The sequence below is a fragment of the Platalea leucorodia genome (genome assembly GCF_965183815.1).
Source record: "Platalea leucorodia genome assembly, chromosome: 1".
NCBI lineage: Eukaryota > Metazoa > Chordata > Aves > Pelecaniformes > Threskiornithidae > Platalea > Platalea leucorodia.
Window position 1 is genome coordinate 38,040,369 of NC_138823.1, and position 26,477 is coordinate 38,066,845.

Consider the following 26,477-nt stretch of genomic DNA (forward strand, 5'->3'; position numbering starts at 1 on the left):
CGATTACATCTGGTTTGACTTTCTTCCCTCTAATAAATGCTGCCATTTGATCCATGTCAATGATGTATAACCTTGAAATGTCATTCATACAATATTTTCAAAAAACAATATACAAGAGATGTGACTTTAAGATGCACTATTCTTTGTTTCTGATGCAGGAATTTGTATATGAGAAAATTCAAGAAATGTAATTAAAAACCTTCAAGAAGCAAGCACTGATTGTACTTCTTCTTGATAAAATGTTCTAAGAATCCAATGGCAACTGTAAGGGAAACATCCATTAAGATCAAGTGCATCCCCCTAAGGGAGTGGCCTCATCAGGGCCTCAAATGAAGATGCAAATAGCCTCACACTTTGGAAATGCAGTAACCTCCACCATCACCATCTTCTCCCATCCTCAAAAGTGTGCCTTTTTAGGAAAAAAGGAAGACTAACACATGTTGACCAGATTCAGTATATCTGCATCTCAAATGTGAACTGTGGCATGCTCTTCCATAGATTCCCTAGGCTCTCATATTTTTCAAATGTCTAAATCTTGAGGACTTTCCTCAAAATTATATTATTATTTTTTGAATGTGAGTCAGCTTACATTACATTGCACAAAGCCACTTTTCTTTCTTTAATGTGAGACTGTTGTGGTTTTTTTTCCTGGATGAGCAATGCTACTGTCTGCTTCTTCTGGGACAGAACCTAGCCAATACCTAAGGTCTTTGCTGAAAAAATGTCTAGAACTACTTCTGAGCTTTCTGGATTTGATCAAGGTGACTTGATAAGTTTGGTTCAGGCATTGACCTTGCTAGACTACCCATCACAGTTCCCTCATCCCTATCCACAGGCCCACTGGAAAGGAGCTGTATACTAAAGGAATCCAAATCCGCACCTCTGAAGCCCTGCTCATCCCTTAAAGATGGGCCATGGTAACTGTCTCATCTCAGAAGAATCCCAAATCTGAAAAGAATGTCAGTATGCTCTGTATACTTTAGTTTGTGAGATGCTGAAAGTCCGAATTCTGAAATGTGCGTATCCTATGATCCCTGTTATACAAGTTCCCAAATTATCCAAGATGATGTGCTTGTGCTTCATCATGCACCCAGGGAGCAGACAGGCAGCCCTAGACAAAGAAATTAAAGGCTGGGGGTGGTTTTAACATTTTTTTTTTAATGCTGACATTGGTATCGATTGCTGCCAAAACCAGGCCTGAATCCTATCTTTTCACTCCATAATAATGAGCTAAGAGGGACACTGTCTAAGATGCAGAATGGCAACACCTGCCTCCACTATTCTAAGCCTGAGACTGATTTATGAGGCACCTTGTAGTATGCATATGGGATTCATAGTGCCAATTAGCCAAGACCAGGCCCCAGAGACCCATCTTTACCAGGAATTTTGCAGGACTCAAGACCTCAGATTCTTCCTCCGGAATGTTTATGAAGTGCTTGACTGTAAAGACAGGATACCTAAAATAACAGCACATACACATATACAGAACTGAATAAGGACAAATGTGCTATCAGACACAGGTCTAAGCAGGATACCCAGACAGCATCAGTGTTAAAAGAAGTTGGCTCTTCTTCTGCACTGTGCAGGCCATGTGGTCAGAAGGCCATAAAGCTATAAGTATTCCTACTTTAAGATCTGCTGAAAGCCAATACTCATTTTGCAAAATTCCATAGTCTGTGTCCTGATGGACAAAACATCTGCAATGTGCTGCATCAACAGTCAGAGCAGCACTCAGTCATTCATTCCAGTGCTGAAGTCCACACTGTCAGGAAAACAGCTTCAAGTTCTGGATCATTTCTGGGTCTTGCTGAGCTCCATCAATCCTTTAGGAGACAGAAAATTTATCTCCCCTTGCTATCCGTAACTACCAGAGCCTCAAAATACTGGCTGATTATGAAATTCAGACACCAGTTTTTCACCCACTTCAGAAATAGTCTAACCTTGGCAGTGCGTAAGATAGTTATTTGAAGCAACACACTAATGTTTGTTAAAGTTTATACACTTGACCTCTCACTTCTCAACAGACATAAGTCCTTTGAGCAGGTACAGCTGAAATGCCAGGTTCCCACAATCAGGATTTCAGACTAATATTAACTTAAAGGATGTTCATTACACCTGTATTTAGTTATTCTTTGAGACAATGTAGTTATTTCACCCCCCATTATATGCTTTCCATCTCCATTTTCTGGAGTTTTCCAAGCAGAAGCTTTGAACCATACTGGAAAGAAAGCAAGGGCCTGACTGCCTCTCCCTATATGCCATACATTTATGCCAGTCCTGTTCCTGGGGACAGATAGGCCGCTGTTCTTAACATAACTTTAAGTGCTGGCTCTCAGAAACCTCAAGAGCTTTTGAAATCATTTGAAATATTCCAAAGTGAATCAGAAGCATGCAAGGCCAAAACAAATACTGTACCTGTAGCTTTTTCCTTTCACCATTTAGCTGGATACGTTCCTTCTTTCTGAGGTCCGTTCCCTTCAGCTAAAGCTCTTCAGCTGATGTTGGTTTGACTTGAAATTTTTTGTTGCCCTTTAAACCATCGCATCTTCTTGCTCTATGAAATCTTCCTGTCTGGGTTTTCCTCCTGTTCATCAGTTTTAGATCACCCTTGTTGTAGGAAGGCTAGAAGCTCCTCAGGGTTGCATCTTGGCCCCCTCAAGGCTGCATCTTGGTCTCCTCATGGCTGCATCTTGGTCTCCTCACGGCTGCCAGTGATGATGGCACCATGAAGACTGGGCTCTTTTCACCTTGGAGGACCAGTCACCTGGTGACTGATCTCTCCACAAACTCTGCAGCTCTTTCAGTAAATGCAATACAATCATTGGAGCTTAATTTTTATTTGCCAGACTCTAATCTCCCCAGCTGTCTTTTTAGCTGCCTAACCTCAGAAAAAAATTGACTTCTCTGAGTGCTCCCTATATATACGTTATCTGGAGGAAAAATCCATCTGTTTCATTCTGCAAGCATCTATATTTGAAACACTCAGCTTTACTTGTCTTTAGCTAACTCATTCTTCTCTGTCAGGAGCTTCTGCCTGAAACGCTATTTGCTTTTTCTCCATCAGAGAGATCACCTCTTCCAGCCTCTTCATTCAGTACTTCATTCATCAGCCTTTCAACAGCAAGAGGCGCTGGTGCAAATGCAGAATCTGTTTTATCCTCATCATTTTTTTCATCCTCCAAATGCCGTTCCTGCCATTTGAAGTTTCTGTGTGGTAATCACAGCTATGTGTATGTAGTTTCTGCTTCTACTCAACATCCCCCCTCCGCTCCACAGCTGGTTCAGTTCTGAATGGGTTTGGTTATTTTGGCAGCCATCTTATATCCCACTTCGCTCTGTGTGTCTGCATCTCTCCAGCACATCCTTGCTACTGAAAACAGAGGTTACGAGTTACAGAGGTCAACGAGTGGTGTTCCCCAGGGCTCAGTGTTGGGGCTGGTCCTGTTCAACATCTTCATTGATGATCTGGATGAGGGGATTGAGTACACCCTCAGTAAGTTTGCAGATGACACCAAGTTGGGTGGAAGTGTCGATCTGCTGGAGGGTAGGAAGGCCCTGCAGAGGGACCTGGACAGGCTGGATTGTTGGGCCGGGGCCAACTGTATGAGATTCAACAAGGCTCAGTGCCGGGTCCTGCACTTGGGTCACAACAACCCCATGCAACGCTACAGGCTGGGGGAGGAGTGGCTGGAGAGCTGCCTGGCGGAAAAGGACCTGGGGGTGTTGGTTGACAGCCGGCTGAACATGAGCCAGCAGTGTGCTCAGGTGGCCAAGAGGGCCAATGGCATCCTGGCCTGCATCAAGAATAGTGTGGCCAGCAGGACCAGGGAGGTGATAGTGTCCCTGTACTCGGCATTGGTGAGGCCGCACCTCGAGTACTGTGTTCAGTTTTGGGCCCCTCACTACAAGAAGGACATTGAGGTGCTGGAGCGTGTCCAGAGGAGGGCAAGGAAGTTGGTGAAGGGTCTAGAGCACAAGGCTTATGAGGAGCGGCTGAGGGAGCTGGTGTTGTTTAGTCTGGAGAAGAGGAGGCTGAGGGGAGACCTTATTGCTCTCTACAACTACCTGAAAGGAGGTTGTAGCGAGATGGGGGTTGGTCTCTCCTCCCTAGTAACAAGTGATAGGACGAGAGGAAACGGCCTCAAGCTGCGCCAGGGGAGGTTTAGGTTGGATATTAGGAAAAACTTCTTCACCGAGAGGGTGGTCAAGCATTGGAACAGGCTGCCCAGGGAAGTGGTTGAGTCTCCATCCCTGGAGGTATTTGAAGAATGGATAGATGCGGTGCTCGAGGACATGGTATAGATGGACTTGGCAGTGATAGGTTAACGGTTGGACTCGATGATCTTAAGGGTCTTTTCCAACCTTGACGATTCTATGATTCTAATGTGCACCACATCTGAGGGGAAGGAAAATAAAGCAGCAGTGAACACTACCAACAGGAGTGTCCCGGACTGGGCCCTCAGTTGTGATGCTTTTTTTTTTAGTGGATAAAATCCAAGCCAATGCCAAAAAGATGGAGTGCAGTACCATGGTATCACCACAACGAGGCATGTGATGCATTGTTTTAAAAGCAGCTGTGGCAAACCATTTTTATACTGTGCAGTATATCTTTCTCTTTTGGTCCATGGTGGATTTTCCCAGGTTCTATTCAACGGTAAGACAGTTTAGAGAAGGTGCTTTCCTTTGCTGTGGCATCTTCACAATGGCGAAAAAACAGTTAAAATGGTTTCCAGTTTTCCTCTTCCAAAAGGAAATAAGTAATGCATTATTTCCCTTGTGCACTTTTAACTACTCAGCTGCATCCTCCTGCCTACCCATGATCTTAAGAAGGTAAAAATTACTTTCATTTTGCTTGTAGCTATTCATTTCTCACAATGTGAATACATCTTGATAAAATAAAGGTAACCCCGCAGCTGTGTTGTGCCTGTAGTAGGAATTCTTCAATGATGACACTTGCTAGTGCAAACTCCTCTGTAAGTATTAATCACTAGGACATTCAAATTCTACCCTGTGAAGGTTTTTAAGCTGTTGAGTATGTTCTTCTTCAAGGCATGAAGAGAATTCACATTGTTGCTCCAACATATTACCTGCCCTAGGGAAGAAATTCTGCTTTATATTTTAGCAGTCCACTCCTGTATGACGATGCTGAGTAATTGGGGCCTCAGTGTAATTACTGATATGCAGAAGCACTGTTGAGCACGAGAAAGGACTGTGAAAGAAAATTCTGTGTATTGGACAATTTAGTTGTTCCAGAAATGGAATTGCAAGCAATAATTTGCATCTTAATTATTTAATTGTGTCTCAACAATTTAATTAAACAATGTATTCAAGTGAGTTCTCTTGGGTTGCCCTCAATATGGACCAACATAACTAGGGTGTGAAATTCAAGAATTAAATTTTTCTGTGGTAGATATCTCAGGGGGTCTCCACCAACTTGGTGGGCTTTCGTTTCATACAATTTCTATTAGAGAAATTTGTGTTGCACCTTTCAGAGTATTCACTGTGCTTCAGAATAACTCAAGCCTTTCTCTTCCCTGCTAGGCAGTCCTTGACTTACTTGAGACCTATGAGGTTTTTTTATGTGCTACCTCTCAGAGTGGAACCAAGAAGTTGTGTCTCCTGTTTCCACTAAGATCTGTGTAACTCTATCCAGGTTCTTCCCCACAAGATCCTTCATTTACTTGGGAGGTCCCAGCCTTCCACAAGCTTCCTGCAACTGCTGTTTGCTTCTCTAAGATGTCAATCATGCCATTGTCACTCTGCCTCTTTGCTTCAGCATCTTCTCCATTTGTATCCTTAAGTACCAGCATAAGCAAGCCTTTGGGATCCTGCAGGTCCTTCTTTTCAGACTCTTTTTATGGGCTCTCTTCTGAGCGTTGTAGAGTAGTTGCAGCACACTGTCATCTTTCTCAGTTGTTGTTTCTGTGTTCCTCCTGTGGGAAATGCTCCTAAAGAGGAAGGAACATTTTGCTTGGTGGAAAAAAGAAAAAATCAGACACAGTTCAAGCTTCAGCCTTGAAAATTTGACCCTTTGTTTTAAGCCTTTTTTTTTTAGATACTCAGTCGTACCTTACCTGTAATAACGGGCTTACCACTCTGCTTGTGATTTGAGTGTCAAAGCAGGGCATTAGCAGTAAAAGGGAAAATGGAGATAAAAAGATGTTCTGCTTCCAAGTACAGAGACAGAGCTAACTGCTAGCTTGCCAAACTGATAAAGTGGCAAGGAAGGCCTAAATGGCAGATCATAGTGTCACCCTGCTAAAGTGTGAGATATACAGACAATAGTAAACCATTGTATGTTACCATCAGAAAGGATGCTTTAACTGATATCTTAATAATTGCATGGAAGAGCTAATCCTATCTTGTCAGAAGCAGTTTTATGCGATTTCTGGAAGAACAGCAATGGACTCAATTCCCTGTGCTAAAATAGTAACTGTTTAATTCGGTGTGATTGTTTAATTCAAAAACAGAAACAACAAAAGCTGATTGTTGCCTTAAATTTGATAATAATGAATTGTGGGACAGCAAATCGTTAAGCTCAACTGCAATTTCAGAGTTTCTCTCAAACCCGTCTCCTTGCTTTGTCCTTCTCAGTCAATCCCCTTATTTTATAAAAAGCCCAACTGCATCCTAAATCCATTTTAAACTCTCGCCTTTTATTGCCTTGGCAGTTTACAATACAGCTCTTTTGTTCACTTCGTCCCCCAAATTAAATTTCCTAAGGACCAGATCCTCAGCCAGCCTAAGCTGGCGTAGTTCTATCAACAACCACCACTCTGCTGATCCAGATGATCGAGCCCCCTCCTATAAATCATTGGTCCTTTCCCCCATCCCCCAGGCAGATTGCTTGCACAGTGTTGGCAGAGTTCCTGTATCATCTGTTCATTCACTAATAACACTATTCAGCATTTATCGGGCCAGGCTGGCGCTCCACACATTCGGCAGCAAAGCTGCTATTGATTGCATGATGGGGAAGCAGAATCAAGCCGTATAAAGTCGCTTTACTTTGTATTCTGAGAGCTCTGTGCAAACTACAATGCAGTTAATTCACTAATGGTTTATATTCATCTTGCTTGTGTCATAGTGAAGAGAAAATGTTTCAACACTGCGGGGGCGGGGGGATGGTTCACATGATCGTTGTTCGGAGGATTCGAGAGTCATGTCACCAAAGGCAAGTTGTGGGCTTTGCTCCAGCAAGGACACACCTTAGTAACTGTAAGGCACATCGCCAAAGACCTCCCTGTTAAGGGAGGTAAGATTACACAGTCTGTGTTGCCTGATTACATATATCAGATGAAATTGCCAGATAAAAACAGTATGAAGGACAAAATGTTTTCAGCAGAAAGAGTGAATATGATACACTATCTACGCTCTTGCTTTCCATGAAGAAGAAACCGCACCGGGTCCATTACATTTTTAATGAAATGTTACTCTAAAAGGGTAACCAAATTATTAAGATAAGCCATATATGCTTTAAAGAACAGAATTGAATGATTGACATATTCGGCTCTAAATCAACTTTAAGACTTAAAATTTTGAAGAGTATTACTGTGGACTATAATGCTTTCCTAAAGTCTCTCCTAGTATTTTGTCAATGATAGCAGATATTAAAATAACACAGAGTAGCTTTAAAAAATGAAAGGGTGCTTGACGTTCTGCAGTCTATGTTTTGTTTTGGTTTTTAAATGGTGGTGCTTTTACCTAGCAAGAAAAATATGTTCTTCACAGGATTTAAAAAGTCTTAATTCAAATATTTTCATTATGTCACTTTTTGCAAATTTGGAAAGGTTCTGAAAAATTTGCAAAGCTCACCCATGCAATTTTTAACGTGTGTATTACCTTAAATTAATTAATTGTCTGTAGTTATTTTAAGGAGATGATTTTAAAAGTGTTTTAACGAGTTTAATCTTATAGCATTGCAGTTTAAAATACAGTATGTAGCACTAGAGTGTAACAAAATGCATAATTACAGATGTAACTGACAGCAAAAGAATGGCATATGTAAATACAGATACAGGCAAATATGCCAATCTCATTATCACTGATATGTAAATACCCACCATGGAGACACAACCTGAGCTTAATTTGTTAATACTGTCTAAAAAGCGAAAAGCATTAAAAAGTCAAGGAAGTGGTGTGTGGTGCCTTAGTTCCTCCCCAGCCAAATTACTTCTCCCTCAAACAAGCATGATACAAATGTTCATTTTCCTTGACTCACATTTTGGAGCACGTCTTGGTTCTGTTTCCACTGTAAGAACAGTCTTACAGATTTAACATCCAAGCTTGCCATATAGGCTCTTAATCCTGTGAAGATTTAAGTGCAGGGCCAGCTTAATGCACGGAGTAGCCCTAGTTACTTCAGTATGTGTTTTCTGCATGTGGAACATCAATGAAACAGAGCCCTTGTTTTCACAGTCATTATTTTTGTGTAACCATTGCTTTCTGTTTTGACAAAATTACTTTTTACTATAGCTGCAGTTCTCTGAATACCAGTATTTTTATGTAAATGTATTTGTAGCCTTGATGTGGCTTCCTAATACAAGTAGATGATTGAATTTAAATGCAATACCATTCCAGCTAAGAATCTTTGGGGTATTTCTGGTAGTGGGCCAGGGGACCTGTGACCTCTGCATTGGCCAGGGTCCTTCTCTAGGCAGCCCATGGCTCCACCAAGCTTCCCCTCAAAAACCCGCTGTCATCCTCTTCTTCCTTGGGATAACCCTACCCTCTTTCAGCATCTCGTCCCACCCTGGGGTGCTCCACGCCATGCTGTCCCAGCTGCTGCCTAAGTCTCATTTCATTCTGTGCTGTGCCCCCTTTGCCCTCTGTTGCTCACCTTCCCCTCCTCTTGCCTGGCTGAAACAGAAGAGGAGCTCGGTGTGGAGTATCACTGGGTGACTTGGTGGCTTTGCGCACGGATGACGGGCTGCTTTGGATCCACAAGTGAGGCTGAAGGACCGGCACGTGCAGAGCACTGCTGCAAGGGAAGCTGAGGCCGGGTGAGGAGAAAGCACTGCACTATAGAGAAGTGGTTAATGAACAGCTTAGAAAAAGTATTTAGGAGTCTCACTAGGCCCTCAGTAAAGAAAAAAATGTTTAGACTCCCCCATGAATAAATTTCAGCCCCAGACATGTCCAATTGTATGTGTATTTCTTACAGGTATTCCACAAAAAGCATCTGTCAGCTTCCGTGGCAGCTTCAATAATCCAAACAGCTGCATGGTTAGGAGCCCAGAAGCATCGAATTCCTGTACTTCACACTGTTCCCTGGCATTTGTCAATTGACAAGCTTTTAGCTTAGTTTATTTCAGAGCCAATGTTTCCCTTTGTCCCCCCAAATACATGTTACTTCTTGGATCTGAAGGGCCAGAAATGCTGCAGAGCAGAAGGCTGTAATCACAGCACCAGGAGGAGAGGAGCCAGCCTCAGGCATCCCTCTGAACGCAGCGTCAGTGTGATACGCTTTCTGCCTGCCAGGTGAAGCACTTGTTTCCTCACCTTATAGAATGGAGACTTAAACTTTGAAGGATGCAAGTTTGATGCCCAGCTATGACAAGGGACACTTTTTGCTACAGCATGTGGAGTCCAAGCTTTCTGAAACTAGAATAGGAGCATCTCTGGTACTAGCAAACAGAACTGCTGAGGAAACTCTGGTTTGCTGCGTTTTTCTAAGTCGTAGAATGGAAAAAAAAAATACTTTCCCTACCTAGACTTCCTCTACTAACCTTTACACTTGAGGTTCTCCAAAAGTAGAGGGTTTTCTAAACTATAAAGGAATAAGCTGGCTGTATTGATGATTGTGCATGTAGTAAGTTACTTTGTATACAACAAAAGCTTATGTAATGCAAGCCTTAAACGCTTTAAGACATGCTCTGACATCACCAAATCATCACCTGGTGGAAACAACAGCACTCCATTGTCTTACAGGAGCTAAACTCCTTTCCTCAACTAAGAATCTATTCCGCTGACTTTCAGCTCCTACGTCAAGAAACACTTTGTATGCATTTGCTTCTCTGTAACGTGAGTCGTATTTTCTTGGGTATTGAAAGCAACTGAGAAGCAGTGAGAATAGGGTCTTTTGAACACCTTTTTTCACATGTTCGCATGCTGCCTTTAATCGTGTTTGCAGGAAGATGTCAACCTTTCAGGTACAGCTCTAAGGATGCCAGTGGTGCCGTGAGATCAGGTCTCTGTACTGCCAAAGGCCACGTGACTGTCTTAGCCTGTCACAATACTTAATCGGGAAATTATTTTTGTTATGGAAACTACTTTCTTTGGCTTTTCTGCTTTAGGCTCTTGAGACATACCAGACCGATCCTGCCATGAGAAAGATGCTAACTCAGCTGTATTTCTATGTCATGCCTGTATTTAATGTGGATGGATATCATTTTAGCTGGACAAATGTAAGTAGCATCAGTAGTATTACTCAAAAAATTGTTCAGATGGGAAAGATCGAATGGTCATTACGTCATTCAAAAGTGACTTTCTGTATAATCTGGTCCATCACTTTGTGGCGTGCAAAAAAATATAATACTGAATATGTTTACCAGGGTTGGTTTGTTATGTGTACTAATAGATTTTTGCCAAAATATAGTAATATTGCTATTTAACTATTTTATAACTTATGTTAGGATCGATTCTGGAGAAAAACAAGATCAAAGAACACAAGGTTTCGGTGTCATGGTGTTGATGCTAATCGCAACTGGAAAGTGAAATGGTGTGGTAAGTCTGGAGATACTTTGGTCCACCAGTTCAGATTACCCCGTATTTAATTATCCAACAGAGTAAGTAGGTTAGGTCACATCCGTTGTGTTCTCTTTTCCATAGTTAAATTTGAAGCTACCTTCCCATAAAGCCACAAGCCAGGGCTCAAATCTTCCTTCTAGCTTCTGAAAAAATAGAAGTCCTGAACTTTGGAAAAACACATCTCATCACAAGTAAAAAGTTTTCATGGCGAGTGTGGCAAAAGTGAAAAACCACACACACAGCTATTCTCTATTTCTGCAATCATGTAAATAATTCAAAGCACAGTATTGAGCCTGGCCCATCACATTTCAGAATTTACCTGACTACAGCTTTAGGAAACATTTCAAACTTAATTTTGATTATTTTTTCATTTCTCTGAAATGGCTTTAGCTTTGGAAATGTCAAACTTGTTTTGTTGGCCTCACAGAGAAATGTCTGAGAATATTTTAAGGCCATTATTATTTGTGATTCAATAAAGAAAGAAGGTGCTTCTACATGCATGGAGATCCAATTTTAAACTCCCAGCACTTCTGTAAATACTTTCATAAAAATTGACCTCAATTTTGCATGGAGAATGCAGCAGTAATGAAATACTAGCACAAGATTTGGAATGGGTCCACTGAAGAAGAAATGGTATTTTATTAAATCTTACAGCAAGACAGTGCAACTCACAAAGGAGTAAGCAGCCATACAAGTTCTGGTGCAACAGAAAGTAATAGCACTTTGTTGTGAAATACGGCGATACATACCTGGTTCTTCTGCTGACTTGCTCTCCCATCTTGAGCAACTTCCTTCACCTCTCTGGGCAGCTATTTTCTCCTCCAGCATTCGTCCACCTTCCTTATTTACATTATAAAATTGTAAAGACAGAAGTTGTGTTTGCATAGCGCTAGCGCAACAGCCCTCCCTTCAGCCCGTCCCTGTTGCACTGGAAGTCTCTCTATCGCTTCCACGATAGTCTGATGACTTGCAGTAGGAGTAAGCACTGTACAGCCTGGCTTGCAGCGATTGGATTCTCTAAGTAGATTTCTGAGAACTGTAAGGATAAAAGTGAGTGTGAATAATCTGCCTGGGGAGATTACAGATGAGGTGAGAGTGAGCAGAAGCATACATTCAATACAGTATGGACCTGTGAAATATGCTTCCAATTTTTTTCAACTCTACTTGCAGTAAGGAGAGGACGGACACAGAAGCAGTTACAGAAAGCCTATGTTAGCTGAGAATCCCTCCACTACAGAAGACAGTCCCAGGGCTGCTATCACGATCCTTAAGGCAGTTTTATGTGGAAAAAATAATGCACAAATGAACCAAAAAGTCCTGCATCACTGTTACCATCTTTTACTTAAGTACATAAGTCAAAACTGCAGGTATTTTGGCGACATATATTTACTGTTCAGAAGACAGCCACTGGCATAGCTGGAATGAACAGGTCTCTTACAAAGTCTTCAGAGACGACTTATAGGTACCTATCAGTGCAACATTAAAACTCACACAGTACATTTTTTTTCTAGTCTTAATTAATCTTTCTTGGGTTCAGATCACTCTGCTCTTCCCTCTTCCTGCTCCCTAGCCACTGCCTTAAAGCACACTTTTTACTCAGTCCTGAAAATTTTCTTCAGTTTTACTGAAAACTTCTTAGTTTTCAGTAAAAAACATTTTTTCTAGGCTGAGTGAAACTATAACAGTACACACCCGCGCTGTGTGTTGGAATCCTCTACTTGTTGCATTTCTCCCCTGCACTGTACATGAAAGACAAGTCCCCACCCCAAGTTTAAAAAATAAAAAGTCCTTCCAGATTGCTCATCATCCCACCAAGCACATGCTCTGCTTCTCGCAGTGGACCCCAAACTCTGTCTGATTCTCTATTTTGCCAGAGAATAAAGAGCTCTTTCATGAACCGGGCTGACTGGTGTTTAGAAGATCCTCACCTGGTGCCCTATGTTCTCATTAATCTGACACTAAATGAGGCAGAGAAGAATCTGGATCATATCACACTTTGAGGCTTGTATAATCATGGTGTGCTTAGCATTTAAGACTGCATATGCTTGCAAAAACCTTTTAATTCAGTTCAGTCGCATTTACAGTTTGCAGACAGGCTTGAACTTCACTGTGGGGCTTCCAGGCAGGTGTGTTGGGGCAGAATCCGGCCCCAGCAAAGCCGCCGAATGCTAGCTGCAGTGAGCTACTTGGTAAAGATAACACAGCATCCCTTCTGCTTTCCTCTTCCCTTCTAGTCTAGGACTTTGAAGTAAGCTTTATGATGTTGCTTCTGTATTCTCTAGGGACTGAAAAAAGGGCTGTGTCACTGATTGTGGTAGATTTCACTTTGCAGCACCCTGTACCCAAAATAGTGCACAGAAATTGCACACAGACCCAGGCGAATACAGACAGCAAGATCTCCGGGTAGAAATGCTCCTTGCAATATATATATATGTGCGATAACTAGCATAATGGTTTAATGTTCATGAAATAAATAGCAACTTTAAAGCCAATAATGAGGTACTTAGAACTAAATTATGTCATAGGGCAAATCCAGTTAAAGGGATTGCATCTGAAGCCCCCAAGAGAGAGCAGTGGGAGTTAAAATTTCCAGTGCATCCCAGTTTCCAGTCCACCCCATTGCTCACTGAGAACAGTACCCCATACTGGCAGAAGAAGTGGCTGCAAGGAAGTTTGAGAATCATGCTCCAGCTTGTCCATCCTCCCAGTCATCCTTCTGTACCAAGGCATTGGTTTTATCTGTCTCTGCACACATTTCTGTTGTACATTTGATCTCATGATAGATGTTGGAGGATACTTGTCCTCCCCCAGTGTGCTATCTGGTACAAAAATAAGGCAGCACGGTAACATTTTATGCAATTCCATTTTCTTCTCATGACTGTAACTCAGAAATTTCACAGGAGTTGATACATACTGTATCATTTTTTTCTTTCTTGTGTTACTTTAAAAGAACTTCCAGTATGAAAATTGAGGATATCCTTACATCATCCAAGGAAACCCTCTCTTTTTACTAGCAGCCAGCTTCACTTAAGGAAAAGCATTAACTACAGCTGGGACTGCAAATGGCTCATGATAGTAGGCTGGGCAGTTTAGAGAGTTTTTTCTTCACTGAAAGTCACTAAACTGAATCTTATTTTACCATTGGGTCATTTTGCCATTAGCTTGTAGGATTCTGCTGTTTATTACGTGAAGTCCATTTTCATGATTCAGTATACAACACTGTTACAGGAGATGAAGTATCCATAAAAAAAAGCAAAGGCTCCAGAGGGTCTGTTAAATAGCTCTCCTTTAGCTATATTATCTGACAAGACATCGAGAAAGAGTGCTCTTGGGATTTGGATGACTTGGTGGCCATCTGTTCTGCAGGGAGGAGACCTTCTGCCCTCTATATAACCCTTCCATATCCACCGCAATCTAAGCACTAATACCTTTTGAAATCCCCTCCTGTGGCCATTGAATGGTAGCCTCAATTTTCATATTACAAATGAAGCTGCAGCATGAAATTCTTCCACTTTTTAATTTTGTTGGCATTAGGTTGATTGCATAACCCTGTTTTAGTTCATATTATTATGCCTTCTCACACACTGCTCTTTTCTTATTGTTTGAAGATGGCAGTACTTGCTATACAAAGGAAAGCTAATAAATCAGTGCTTTTGTACATCCCTGGTGACACCAGGGAATGTCGCAAAAAAACTATTATTATTCTGCGGGTCAGTGTAAAACATGTGACATTTTGAAATCACAGTGGATAAAAGAGCAGAGTGGATTTGCATAAAGATTGTTCTTTTAGGCTCAGACCCTAAGCTGTAAATGAGACGGTGGCTTAGATCCAGAATTGCTAAATGATAAAGGAGCCACTGCCACATCTCCTTTTCTGCATTTCATCTTTCAGTACCTCATGGGATATTACAGGCAGGCTACACTTCTGCAGCTTACTGCCACCTGACCAGGTTGACGTGGTGAAAGATATCCTCATAACTGAACCCCTGCCCCAAACTTGAAGGAAAATTAAGCCCTGTGCAAACTGAGATGATGTCTATTTTAGCTAACTGAGCAATCATCCCCTGTGGCTTGTCATTTTTTTCCCATAAGGTTTGCAAAAGTAAAAAGAGGCAGTAGTCAGGAGCTATTCTCATGTTTTAAAGCAGTCTCTAAGATAATGCCTGTTGAGGTTATCTACCTACCATTGTAACCACCACTGTAGGAGCTAGTACGTCAAAATGCTCTTGAAGGCTAGATTTGTCTTGGCAGTGACTAGTGAAAGAGGTATAGCTCTCTGATTTCAAATAGACCAACTGAGACACTTCAATGGTTTTAATATTGGAATGCTATCATAAAATGTGCCGCTCATATGAAAAGCCAGGGAAGAAAATACAATGAAGTCATGCTCTCCTTTTTCTGTTGGTTTAAAAATATGTCCTCTGGGGAGAACTGTGTGTGGTTGGCCAATTGGCAACTCGGCGTGTCTACTAGATGAACAAGCAGATTGCTGTACTGAGGTGCCACTGGCTCATGCCCATCAGTCACAAGAAAGCAATTTATTTATTGCTTTTCACACTTTTGCACGTGGGCCCACACAGGCTGAGCCAGAAGCTGACCCTTGGAAATGCTCTGTGGTCGTTTACCATCAACTTTCTCTTTCAATCTCTAGATGAAGGTGCTTCATTTCACCCATGCGATGACACCTACTGTGGTCCCTTTCCTGAGTCTGAGCCTGAAGTGAAGGCTGTTGCTCATTTTCTCCGCAAACATCGGAAACAAATAAAGGCCTATTTGTCCTTCCATGCCTATGCACAGATGCTGCTGTACCCTTACTCTTACAAATATGCAACTATTCCAAACTTCAGCTGCGTGGTAAGTACATTAAAACCTGGGAGAATATGCTTGCCTATTTTTTGGTACGTTTTGTTTTGAGAGGAGACTTGTTTCTTCAGTACTTTGTACATCTTTAATATTGAGCGGTATTTATTCTGGATCCGCTTGCAATCGCATTTCTGGTTATATAACCTTCACTCAAAGTGAGTCAGCGGTAATTTGATTAAAATGGTATAGTGCCTTCCATCCATCAGTCCCTTTAAATTACTTTATAGGATAAATCCCTGGGTTTTAATTATAGTCATTATCATTTTATTTAATTAACTGTAATGGGAATTATGTAGTTAAGTCCTTGGGCATCTAGCTGAAATTCTGTCCCTTCATGCTCAGAACTTAAACACTAGGAGCACAAAAAAGATTGTCTGCAATGTTATGAACAAAATAAAATTGAAATGGTTTATGTTTATCAATTAGAGGAGAAATCTCATAGATTTCACCAAAAGTAAAGCTTCAATTGCTTTATGTATCATCCTGCTCAGATGTAGTGTTTTTAACCCTTTAAGACAAGCAGTTAATTAACATCAGAGGCTTTTGTCTATTAGAAGAATAAATTAATAAGAATACTTTTTTTGATGCAAGTGTACAGATTTACAGATACGTGCATTTCACGTATTCCGTGCTCATCCAAATGCAGAACTATTCCCTCTGCTCACAGTCTGAGGTCTGTTTTTAGCCAGCCTCCTGTACATAAAACCCTCCCTATGGCTGATTTTCTTAGGGAAAGGTGGCTAAGTTTTACCTTCTCTTTGCTCCTGCTCACAGGCACACATTGCACCAACCAGTTGCAAGCCTCTTTCTTTCACCCTCAGTCCCCAGTAAAATTACATTGTCCATGTATGTCTCATTTTGGCCTTGACAGTTGCAGTGACTTTCAACTTACTAGTTTAAGCTAGTTTACTCCAAAGGAGCTTAACTGCACCTTAGATCTATCCTGTGCAGAATAAATGATGTAGTCAGTCCCTGGGTCTTCGCTGAAGTTTCACTCAGCTGCCCTCTCAGGAGGCTGAGCAGCCAGCACTCCACAAACTAAACTCTGTGGGTTTATTTCTGTTAAGACACTTAATTTCAGCAGCTACTAAAAATTCTCCTCTCTGATGTCATTCCTGGGAAACAGAGCAAATTAGAAGTTAACTAAGCAGCCAAAGGAGCTAAAAATATGAGACTTGTGGGGACTGACCACCCAGCCCTGCATTGACTCTGAATAAATCCATTAATCTTCTTTTTATTTTACCTTCTCCACCCTCTTTTGGGGAGTGGCAAAGAGAAAGGATCTCCCCAGGTGAATTGGTGACTATTACTTACTAAAAAACATAGACTGGGAATTTAAACCCACAGGATCTCATTCCTTTGAAGACCAGCAGGTGCAAGAATGTTTTTTTAAGAACAGATAACACAGCAGAAGGTAAAGACATGGTGTTAGGAAGAATCAGCATCTCCTCTGCAAGTAGGTGATTATTGGGTATCTGATGAAAATGTCCAGAGTAACGTAAGACAACAGCAGACGCTGTGTCAGGAAATTCATTGTAAGTAAAAGCAGTCTCTAACTGAGAGTTTTCACACATACCAGTAAATCTTCAGTACATGTTGTTCTTCTTGCTCAAGGGCTATTTCTATTCTGAGACAGGGAGTAACTGCCCCTCAGCACACACACTCTATCTTTCCATCCACAGCTTTTAGACCAAAGGAACCCGGGTTTTGATGTGTAGTAGGTGTTCCCCAGCTTTGTAAGACCTTGGATCAGCCTTCTCATCAGAGGGAGTGGAGCACAGACCTAAAGGGACAAAGACAGGCACTGTTTTAGACAACAGCCCTGGACAAATGGAAGCCAAATCCCATTTCTAAATATTTTGCCAGTATTTGGACTCTGTACTTCTTTTTATTGCAGTGGGTCAAAAAGAAGAGGGAGGTTGGAATAAGAAACTGAAGTCATTTCCTGTTATGTAGAAAGCTCATTATGGGGAAAATGAATGGAATACTGTTGCTTATTTATTTGTGCGTTTTAATATTTGCCTACAGCCGGAGGCTCCATCACCTGATGGCTCCTAAATGAATAGTCTTTAATATTTGAAGTGTCTAAAATGGCGACTTAGGCTGAAGTTTCAGATTCTCCAGGTCTCTTGGAAATTAGAGTGAGCTGGAACGCAGCAGATCTCTCTTTCCTCCTGCTGACGGAACAAGCTTTGTTGGTCTACACGGACTGTGTACAGTGGACAACTGTAGGACTCCACACATGTAGCAGATAAATAACATTTGGTGCTAACAGGGGGCCACGATTAATCCTGAGCAGAAGGAAGCATGCTTCTGTCTGGGTCATATCATTCTAGTGAGCTGTCAGTTACCATTTCGATTAAAGTGTTCAATTATTCAGAGTTGCTTTGAAACTGGAGAGCTGTGTACTGATCACAACATGCATATTCTGTTCTAATTTAGGCACAACTCTCTTATTAACACTCTCCTGAAATCTGTTCTTTTAAGATACTTAAAATGAAAGTGCACTTTAAGATTGAAAAAAACAGCAGAAACATTCATCCATCTCGAGAGTTTTAAATTTCACCTACTTTTCATCCCTTTTCATCCTGTACAGTCTTAGTGTTTACAGTGGACTTATATGGCATGACTGAGTTTGTGTATGTCTTTGTAAAAATCGGGCAATTTTATGTGAAGCTTTCTCCTTGAGGGTGTTCAAAGACTGGTTGCCTGGATTTATTCAGGATCCAACCTGTACAGTATGATGCAGTTGAGAACTGTCCCCCTCTTTGGGCACGTAACTCCAACAGTGGAAGGAAGCAGCACCCCTCAAGGCTAAGAGCATCAAGTTCACAGTGTCCAGGGACACATGCCTATGTGGTGGACGTGGACTTGGGTCACTTCTGGTCTGGCCTCCAGATGGTTGCTGCCTCTGCACAGAACCCAGTACTGTTGTGCTGGCTTTAAATGGGCATTGCCAAACTGTTTTTTCAGAAAGATTTCAACAAGGCTTTCTTCTGTTGTCTCATTGCTGTACAATGTGTAACTCATGCACAGGGAGTCTTCTCCTTTGTGGCTATGTTGTTTCCATGGTGCATTTACCAGGACATTGCTCTCCACCTGTCTCAGCTCCCTCAGCTGAGCCTTGCCTCCTGCTCCCTTGGCATCAGGCCTGTTGTCAGGCCATCCCAGCTCCACATCACAGCTCTGGGATGGTAATCATAGAATCATAGAATGTCCTGAGTAGGAAGGGACCCACAAGGATCACCAAGTCCAACGCCTGTCCCTGCATAGGACACCCCCAAAATTCACACCATATGTCTGATGACATTGTCCAAATGCTTCTTAAATGTTGTCAGGCTTGGAGCCATGACTACCTCCCCGGGGAGCCTGTTCCAGTGCTCCATCACCCTCTGGGTGAAGAACCTTTTCCTAATGGCCAACCTAAACCTCCCCTGGCATATCTTCCTGCCATTCCCTTAGGTCCTATCATTGGTCATCAGGGAGAAGAGATCAGCGCCTGCCCCTCCTCTTCCCCTTGTGAGGAAGCTGTAGACCGCAATGAGGTCTCCCCTCAGTCTCATCCAGGCTGAACAGACCAAGTGACTTCAGCCGCTCCTCGTACGGCTTCCCCTCTAAACCCTTCACCATCTTCATGGCTCTCCTCTGGATGCTCTCCAGTAGCTTTGTATCCTTTTTGTGCTGTGGCGCCCAAAACGGCACACAGCACTCAAGATGAGGCCGCGCCAGTGCAGAGTAGAGTGGGACAATCACCTCCCTCGACCGGCTGGCACTACAGTGCTTGATGCACCCCAGGACACAGTTGGCCCTCCTCGCTGCCAGGGCACGCTGTTGGCTCATGTTCAACTTGCCATCGACCAGGTCTCCAGCCTCTCATTCCCCAGTCTGTATGTACATCCAGGGTCACCATGTCCCAAGTGCAAAATTCGGCACTGCTGCTAAGTGACTTACTGCTGGTAAGCACAGCTGCTTGCCAAATTTCTGTTGAGCAACTGAGCATGGTACTTGGGGCTTCAGTGCAGGCACCAGAAAACAGCCCCAGGCTGCAGCTGGAGCTCCCCACTTCCCGGAGGCCTGCAAGGCCCCACTGCCACCGCCATGGCCTCGCATTGCTACCCCACTGCCCTCATGGGGTCCAACACCTCTGACCCCATCATGGATCTTGTGTGTGATGACTCACAGAAGTTGAGGCATCTGTCAGAGGAGGAAGAGTCCCAAGTGACAGTGCTTCCCCCCTCCTCGGACCTCCTCCCACCTCCTCATCTTTGGTGTTAGGGTGAGTTAGAGGTTACCCCTCACACCGGCTGGCAACCACATCCCAACCCGGCAGAAGTCCCAGCAGCACTGACTTCAGCGGTCCCTGCCTCCACACACTCTCTCGTGGAGGTGGCAAGAGGAAGAGGAGGGGCAAGCTGAAAATTTGTCTCCAGCACTATCATCCCTGTGCTGAGAAACAAACAAACAAACAATCAAAAAATCTAGTTGTGCCTAATCGATTTTTATTATGGAGTAAGAAAGTGCTCTTCCATTTGCTAAGAGCAGTTCTCAGTGTAAAATAAACTCTCCAAAGCCCTACTTGCTGGCCAGTAAGTGAAAATGAACTTTTTTTTTTTTTTTTTTTTTTCCTCAAATGACGTTTTAAAGCAGTTTTCTCTGGCTTCTCTACTCGGGCAGACAAAAACCCACAGCAGGAAAGCCTGCACGGGTGAGACCGAGGATTAAGCCAGAATCCCTATTCCTGACAATGGCAAACAAGTGGAAGGTAATGGAAAACGTATAAACAGAAAGGCAAGTATAGAGTAATCCTTCCCCAGTGCATTCACCTAGCGGCTGAAGAATAACAAGGTAAGGACCAAGTTCATGAAGACTTGCATAAACTGAAACCTACAGCTCTTCAGTTCATGAAAATAAAAGAACTCAAACAAGCATTGCAGCTTTACCCAGTGGTTCAAAGTCCAGCAGTTTCTAGCTCCACAGATGTTCATTTCCTGCTCTCTATAGGGAGATGGCTCTGTGTTTTCCTAGATATTCCCAGCCTTCACCGTACATTCTCCAGGATCCTTTTCTTTGAGATCATAATATTCCTTTTTCTTTTGAATACGTGTGTCCTTTCTCTGTGTTTGGATGCACTATCCACAAAAAGGATACACTAGGGCCACAAAAATGATCAGAGGGATGGAACACCTTTGCTATAAGGGAAGGCTGAAAGAGCTGGGGTTGTTCAGCCTGGAGAAGAGAAGGCTCTGGGGAGACCTTAGTGTGGCCTTTCAGTACTTAAAGGGGGCTTATAAGAAAGATGGGGACAGACTTTTTAGCAGGGCCAATAGCGATAGGACAAGGGGTAATGTTTTTAAACTAAAAGAGGGTAGATTCGGACTAGATATAAGAAAGAAATTTTTTACAATGAGGGTAGTGAAACACTGGAATGGGTTGCCCAGAGAGGTGGTAGATGCCCAATCCTTGGAAACGTTCAAGGCCAGGCTGGATGGGGCTCTGAGCAACCTGATCTAGCTGTAGATGTCCCTGCCCATTGCAGAGGGGTTGGACTAGATGGCCTTTAAAGGTCCCTTCCGTCCCAGAGCATTCTATGATTCTATGATCTGTGTGTGACCCTCAGAATTTGCCATGGGCCAGGCCTTCTGCATCCAGTTTTACAGGATGCCATGAACCTCCTAAACAGACTGCATCCATATGGATGTTGAAATGTAGGTGCTGATTTTCCCCAGACACTACTGAAATCACATTTCTGCAACAGCGGAAAGAGCTCTCCAAGCCTACATCATCTGGCCCCAGAGAAAGTTAGACCAGCATTGAACATTCACCTGTCCATCAGAGATTCAGGAGTGGAATTTGATTCCTTCCTTCTTCCCACTCTGCTGACTGAACCACTGTGGAGTGTCACAAAAGATCATTTCTCCTTCACAAGCCCAGAAGAGATGAGGTTTAGTGGACTGGGAAATGCATGCACAGGTACCGGCAGAAAATGCATTTAAACTGCATAAAAATATTATTTCATCTCATGGTCTTACATATTGCCTAAATTTGTTGTGTCACTAAATTGGTATATATACCTATAATTACAAATGGTTAATGGCTGATCATTCACAGTGCAGTGAGCTTCTTTATGCCAAGAAAATACCAAACCAAGTTTTTCAGGGAATTAGGGAATTGCTGTCAATAAAAATAAATAATGCGTTTATCCTTTAAAATAATTTTAAATTAGCTGCCACAGGCTCATGGAACAGAGCGTTGCACCGCAAGTCAATGATCCATAGCTCAGCTTCCAGTCCCATTACAGTATTGAATGCAAAGTCTAATTTACATATTTGTTTTTCCCCCCTACACAGGAATTGGCAGCCTATAATGCTGTTAACGCTCTTCAGTCAGCCTATGGCATAAGATACAGATACGGTCCTGCATCTAGCACTTTGTGTAAGTTTTCCTCTGGCACAGGTTTGTGACTTTGACCTACCTATAGTAAGAATGAGATTACCCTTACTATAACAAAGAAAGCAAACACTGTTTAAAGTGAACTTTGTTCCAGTTGTATGTGGTGAGGAAGGCGGAAGATGAAGTTTTGTAACTGATTCAGTCAGTTGATTGCAGTAAGATTAACTCCATTGATGCAATAAAAGGGATTAAAATGCAATGCATTTGAGAGGCAAAGCCAGAAAATAACATGTTCAGAACATATAAAACCAGATTTTTAAAAAAGAAGCATAAAACAGGATCTTAAAAAGTATGTCTTTATCAGATACTGTAAATGCACTACTAAGTTATAAAGTATCTGGGAGGAAATAATTCAAAGTAGGTTTCTTTTTTCACCATTACTTTGCCTCTCCTTCCGTGCAATTGTGATAGATACAGCTATTCATGGAGTTTATTCTAAAATTTAGGGTGATGTCTTTAAAAGCTAGGTTTCAAATGTCTCTATGTCTAGATGATGATAAATAATAGCAACAGTATCTTTATTTGGACATCTTCCATTTTTCAGAGAGCGATTTCAAATGCACTTTTCCCTATAACAAAATATCCTTAAAATATGCCTTTTAAATATGTAACAACATTTTCAGGCAAGGTCTCCACATAGACAGATAAGAGAAAAAGAAGTTCAACAGGTTTCAACGAGACACTTTTTTTTTTTACTGAAACTATGAGGCTTGAATGCTCTCGGTAATGATAACAGACACTGACAAAGTAAGAAGCTTAAGTAAATAGCAAGATTTTTCACAAGTAACCTCCTGCATCTCCTCTGCTGTTGCCATGTTTTGGCTAGAGCTCCACTTTATTGTGGGCCTCATCTCACAGCACGGTCATCATCTTGTGCTCATTACAGTGCAGTCAGTCGCTACGTCAAAGAAAGAGCAGTGTGAATTAATGCCCGAATTGCACAGAAGACAGCAGGCCACATGAGAGATGGATCGTTATATAAATATAAGTATCTTGGGTAATCAACATATGGAGATAACGAAAGCATAAGAAGCACACTTCCTCGAGAAGGTTTGTTAATATTAGACACCACCTATGCAAATGCTCTCATGCTGTAGGGAAATGGTGAGAAACTAAGACAGAAATGAAAAGAATTTTAAAAGCACTTTGAAAAGGAGAATGTAGATTACTTTATCAACTTTCTCCCTTCTCCCTGCAAAGCAATTGCCTAAAAACCCCATGTTAAACCTAGGAGCGTGAAGAGCTCCAGTCCAGCTGGGAGATCTTTGTGGAAGCAAAGCTTTAGACTGCACTCACCTGGGAACAAGAACAGTTTGAGGCTTTATTCTAAATGTTCTCTTTTATTAAAGTTTTGCTTTGCACAAACAAGTCAGTTATTAATTTTTTTCCTGTGAAAATCAAGGGTCTAATCCGTATTGTGCTGAGCACCTGTCACCAGGTGCTGGGTGTCCATGCCCTTCTCTGAAGGGTGTTCAGGATCAGGGCAAGTAACAGCTGGAGTTGCAAGTATATTCACCGAGTCCTGGAAACAAAATGCCACAAGAACCCTCTGGTGCCTTCAACATGACCTGCATTTAACATTTTTAAAAATTTTCTGTGAATTCCCTCTTTCAGATGTGAGTTCTGGGAGCTCTATGGACTGGGCCTACAAAAATGGCATCCCCTACGCATTTGCGTTTGAGCTGCGTGACACTGGCCATTTTGGATTTTTACTTCCCGAGACGCTGATCAAACCAACCTGCACAGAGACCATGCTTGCAGTTAAAAATATAACTCTTCATCTGCTGAAGAAATGTCATTGAGAGCTATTTCTAGGAGCTGGAAGTGAGTGTTTTACTCCCAGTGCTGCTGCCCTTCAGCGTGTTCAGTTGCCATTCTAAGCTTGGCCACTTCAAAATTATAGAAGCTAATGGGAAATACGGTATTGTTTCTACCAGATTTACTTGGTGGAAAATGGAAAAACTCATTTAACATCTGCTCTACAAAAGTCCATAAAGTTGATATACTAACTTAAGTTACAAGTTTGGTGTAAAATAGTCTGTTCTTTTTGCAATAAAGCTTTGATTCTGAAACTCCAGTGGGGCAGATCCAGGTCCATACACAGGTGCCTGAAATAAAACTCCACTTCCAGACAGTCCCTGGCCTTACTGGTTTCCCTACCAGGAAGACTTCCCTTAGTGGGGTCTCTTGAACCAAGGGATAAAGTTTACATTCATGCATATGTACTCTGTGACCCAACGCAGGCCCATGTCTATAGCAGTAAATGGCATATAGTTGCAGCTGGCCACGCTGCAAGTAGGAATGCGGCTTTCTTCTGCATGTATACATACATATGTATATGCACTTTCGTGGTTTCTTTTTTTCATGTAATGCAAGAATTTGACCCAAGGTTTCCTTTAACTGTTCAGAGAAACCTATTTTCAAATGTATATATTGGGGTGGACTCAAAATCAACATATTGCCTTTGAAAATGTAACTTTCCTAGAGATATGTAAGAATGATAATGAAATATTATTGAGGTATACAATACTCTGCTTTATGGAGAGACAAAGCAACTTGCCATGACTTGGAACTTGAAAGCCGGCAGTCGACTGGTGCATCTGGGTTCTGCTGTCGTGTGGCTGCCCATTTCCACCAGCCAAGGATCTAGCCTTAAACTGTAATTAACTGATGTTTTATTTATCAGTATTCTTGCAGTGAGTTCTGTAGCTCTGTGGCTATGTGGCTGTTCTTCTTGGAAGTTGTATTTTTTGCATGTTTGAAAGGAATTAATAATAGATTCTTAAGTGAGCCAGAAGCGAAAGCAGAAGCTTTACAGCTGAAATACGGTGAATAAGCACCATGTTTAAAAGAATAATAACGAAAGAACAGAGAATGTAACAACTTATTGAGGGTTTTTTGGTACTTTTAAAATACTATTTTTTGATCTTATTATATCTGCAAAAGCATATATTTTACTTTATTAATTTTGAGTTTAATCTTATGCCATAACATGTTAAATAAAACATATTTGTTAATAAAATCATCAAAGGCTTTTGAAGTATTCCTCATATTTCATTTAATTGTTAAATCTTTAGTTCAAGGATGTGACAGTTTTACCTATCTGTAAAACATTACTGACACCAAGGGTGCGATATTTTAAAAAACCTACATCCTCTCTAAATAAGTGCTTGAATTTAGCAAAGGAGCAACCTTTATGAGAGTAGGGAGCACTGTATTTAATGAAGAATACCATTGTTTTCAGGACTGCAAAAGGCAATCAGTGAGCAAAGATGACAGAATTGCATTCTATTTATTTAACATTCTGTTAATAAAAAGTATTTCTGTTAAACAAGGTTTCTGAAAGCTTGTTCAGATTTGATTAGTTCAGACTTGTTTGAGTAATGCAAGTTTCTATTAGGGTTTAATAAAAACCTAGGGGACAGAAGATTTCAAAATGTCTATCCACTAGTCATCTCCAATGGCTTATGACCATAATCATTAAATATTTTGAAGACAGCAATAACTGTCTTTTGCTATGCACAGATTCTTAACCAACGGTATTGATAGTGGTGCAAATTAAATATTAGCACCAATTGTTGTGAGTTATTCTGGATTTAGGTGACAAGATTGAACTCCTACAAGGACATAAGAGACTGAAGTGAAGGACAGAAGGCATGAGAGATGCCTAATCAGCATGAGGCAAGTTTACCTCTGAATTGCTACAGTACAAACCTTTCCAAGTATGGGCCAGGGGAAACCAGATTCAGATGTGATGGTTTGATTCCTGCTCGTAGTCCAGCAGTTCGTCATATGAAACATTTCATCTATCTTGATACCATCACATCTCCACTGGTACTGAAAAGTAATTGAACTCTTGGAGCAAGAAAGAAAAAAAAAACAAAACCCCTCTTTTAGTTACCAAAATGACCTAACATTGTAGATCTAGTTGACCTTCTTGGACAGGAATAATTGCAAGTATTCTTACATTTATCTAAGAAGCTTTGACATTTAGAAGCACTTGATATCAAAAACAGTCCATGAACAAAGCTACCACCTGGTATCTGGATGGACTCAGTCTGAACACTATGTATTACGTGCAACTGAAAACTCTGAGCTGAGTTTTGAAGACCTGTGCAGGGTAATTTAGTGCCCTATAACTGAATACAGTAAACAGTCTCTGAGCCCTTTAATTTCAGGGTCAGTAAAGCTGGTCAGAAAGACAGTCACTAGAAAACAACTAGCCCTATTTCCTGAATTAAGAATTTGTAAGACAATTTATCAGCGAGAGTTACTATTCAACTATTCGAGTTTATTCACTTTAAACAATCCCTTCCCTTTTTATGTTTACATTCAATTTAATGGTACCACTCAAAGAATAAGAAATTCAGTAGCATAGGTAGTGTAATAAGTATTTTTGTAAGCCCTTTGAGCTGTCC

General features: G+C 41.6%; 1 protein-coding gene across 1 annotated transcript in view; it reads left to right on the top strand.

The window, feature by feature from the left end:
• Positions 1-23,861, top strand: part of CPA6 (carboxypeptidase A6) — a gene marked incomplete at both ends in the record, with an annotated part of 86,675 nt that extends 62,814 nt beyond the window's left edge. Inside the window, 5 exons of the mRNA XM_082337904.1 lie at positions 10,293-10,403; positions 10,632-10,722; positions 15,398-15,600; positions 21,957-22,041; positions 23,674-23,861. Of these exons, the coding sequence (XP_082194030.1) occupies positions 10,293-10,403; positions 10,632-10,722; positions 15,398-15,600; positions 21,957-22,041; positions 23,674-23,861 (678 nt within the window). The remainder of the gene's footprint in view (positions 1-10,292; positions 10,404-10,631; positions 10,723-15,397; positions 15,601-21,956; positions 22,042-23,673) is intronic.
• Between the last annotated feature and the right edge of the window lie 2,616 nt (positions 23,862-26,477).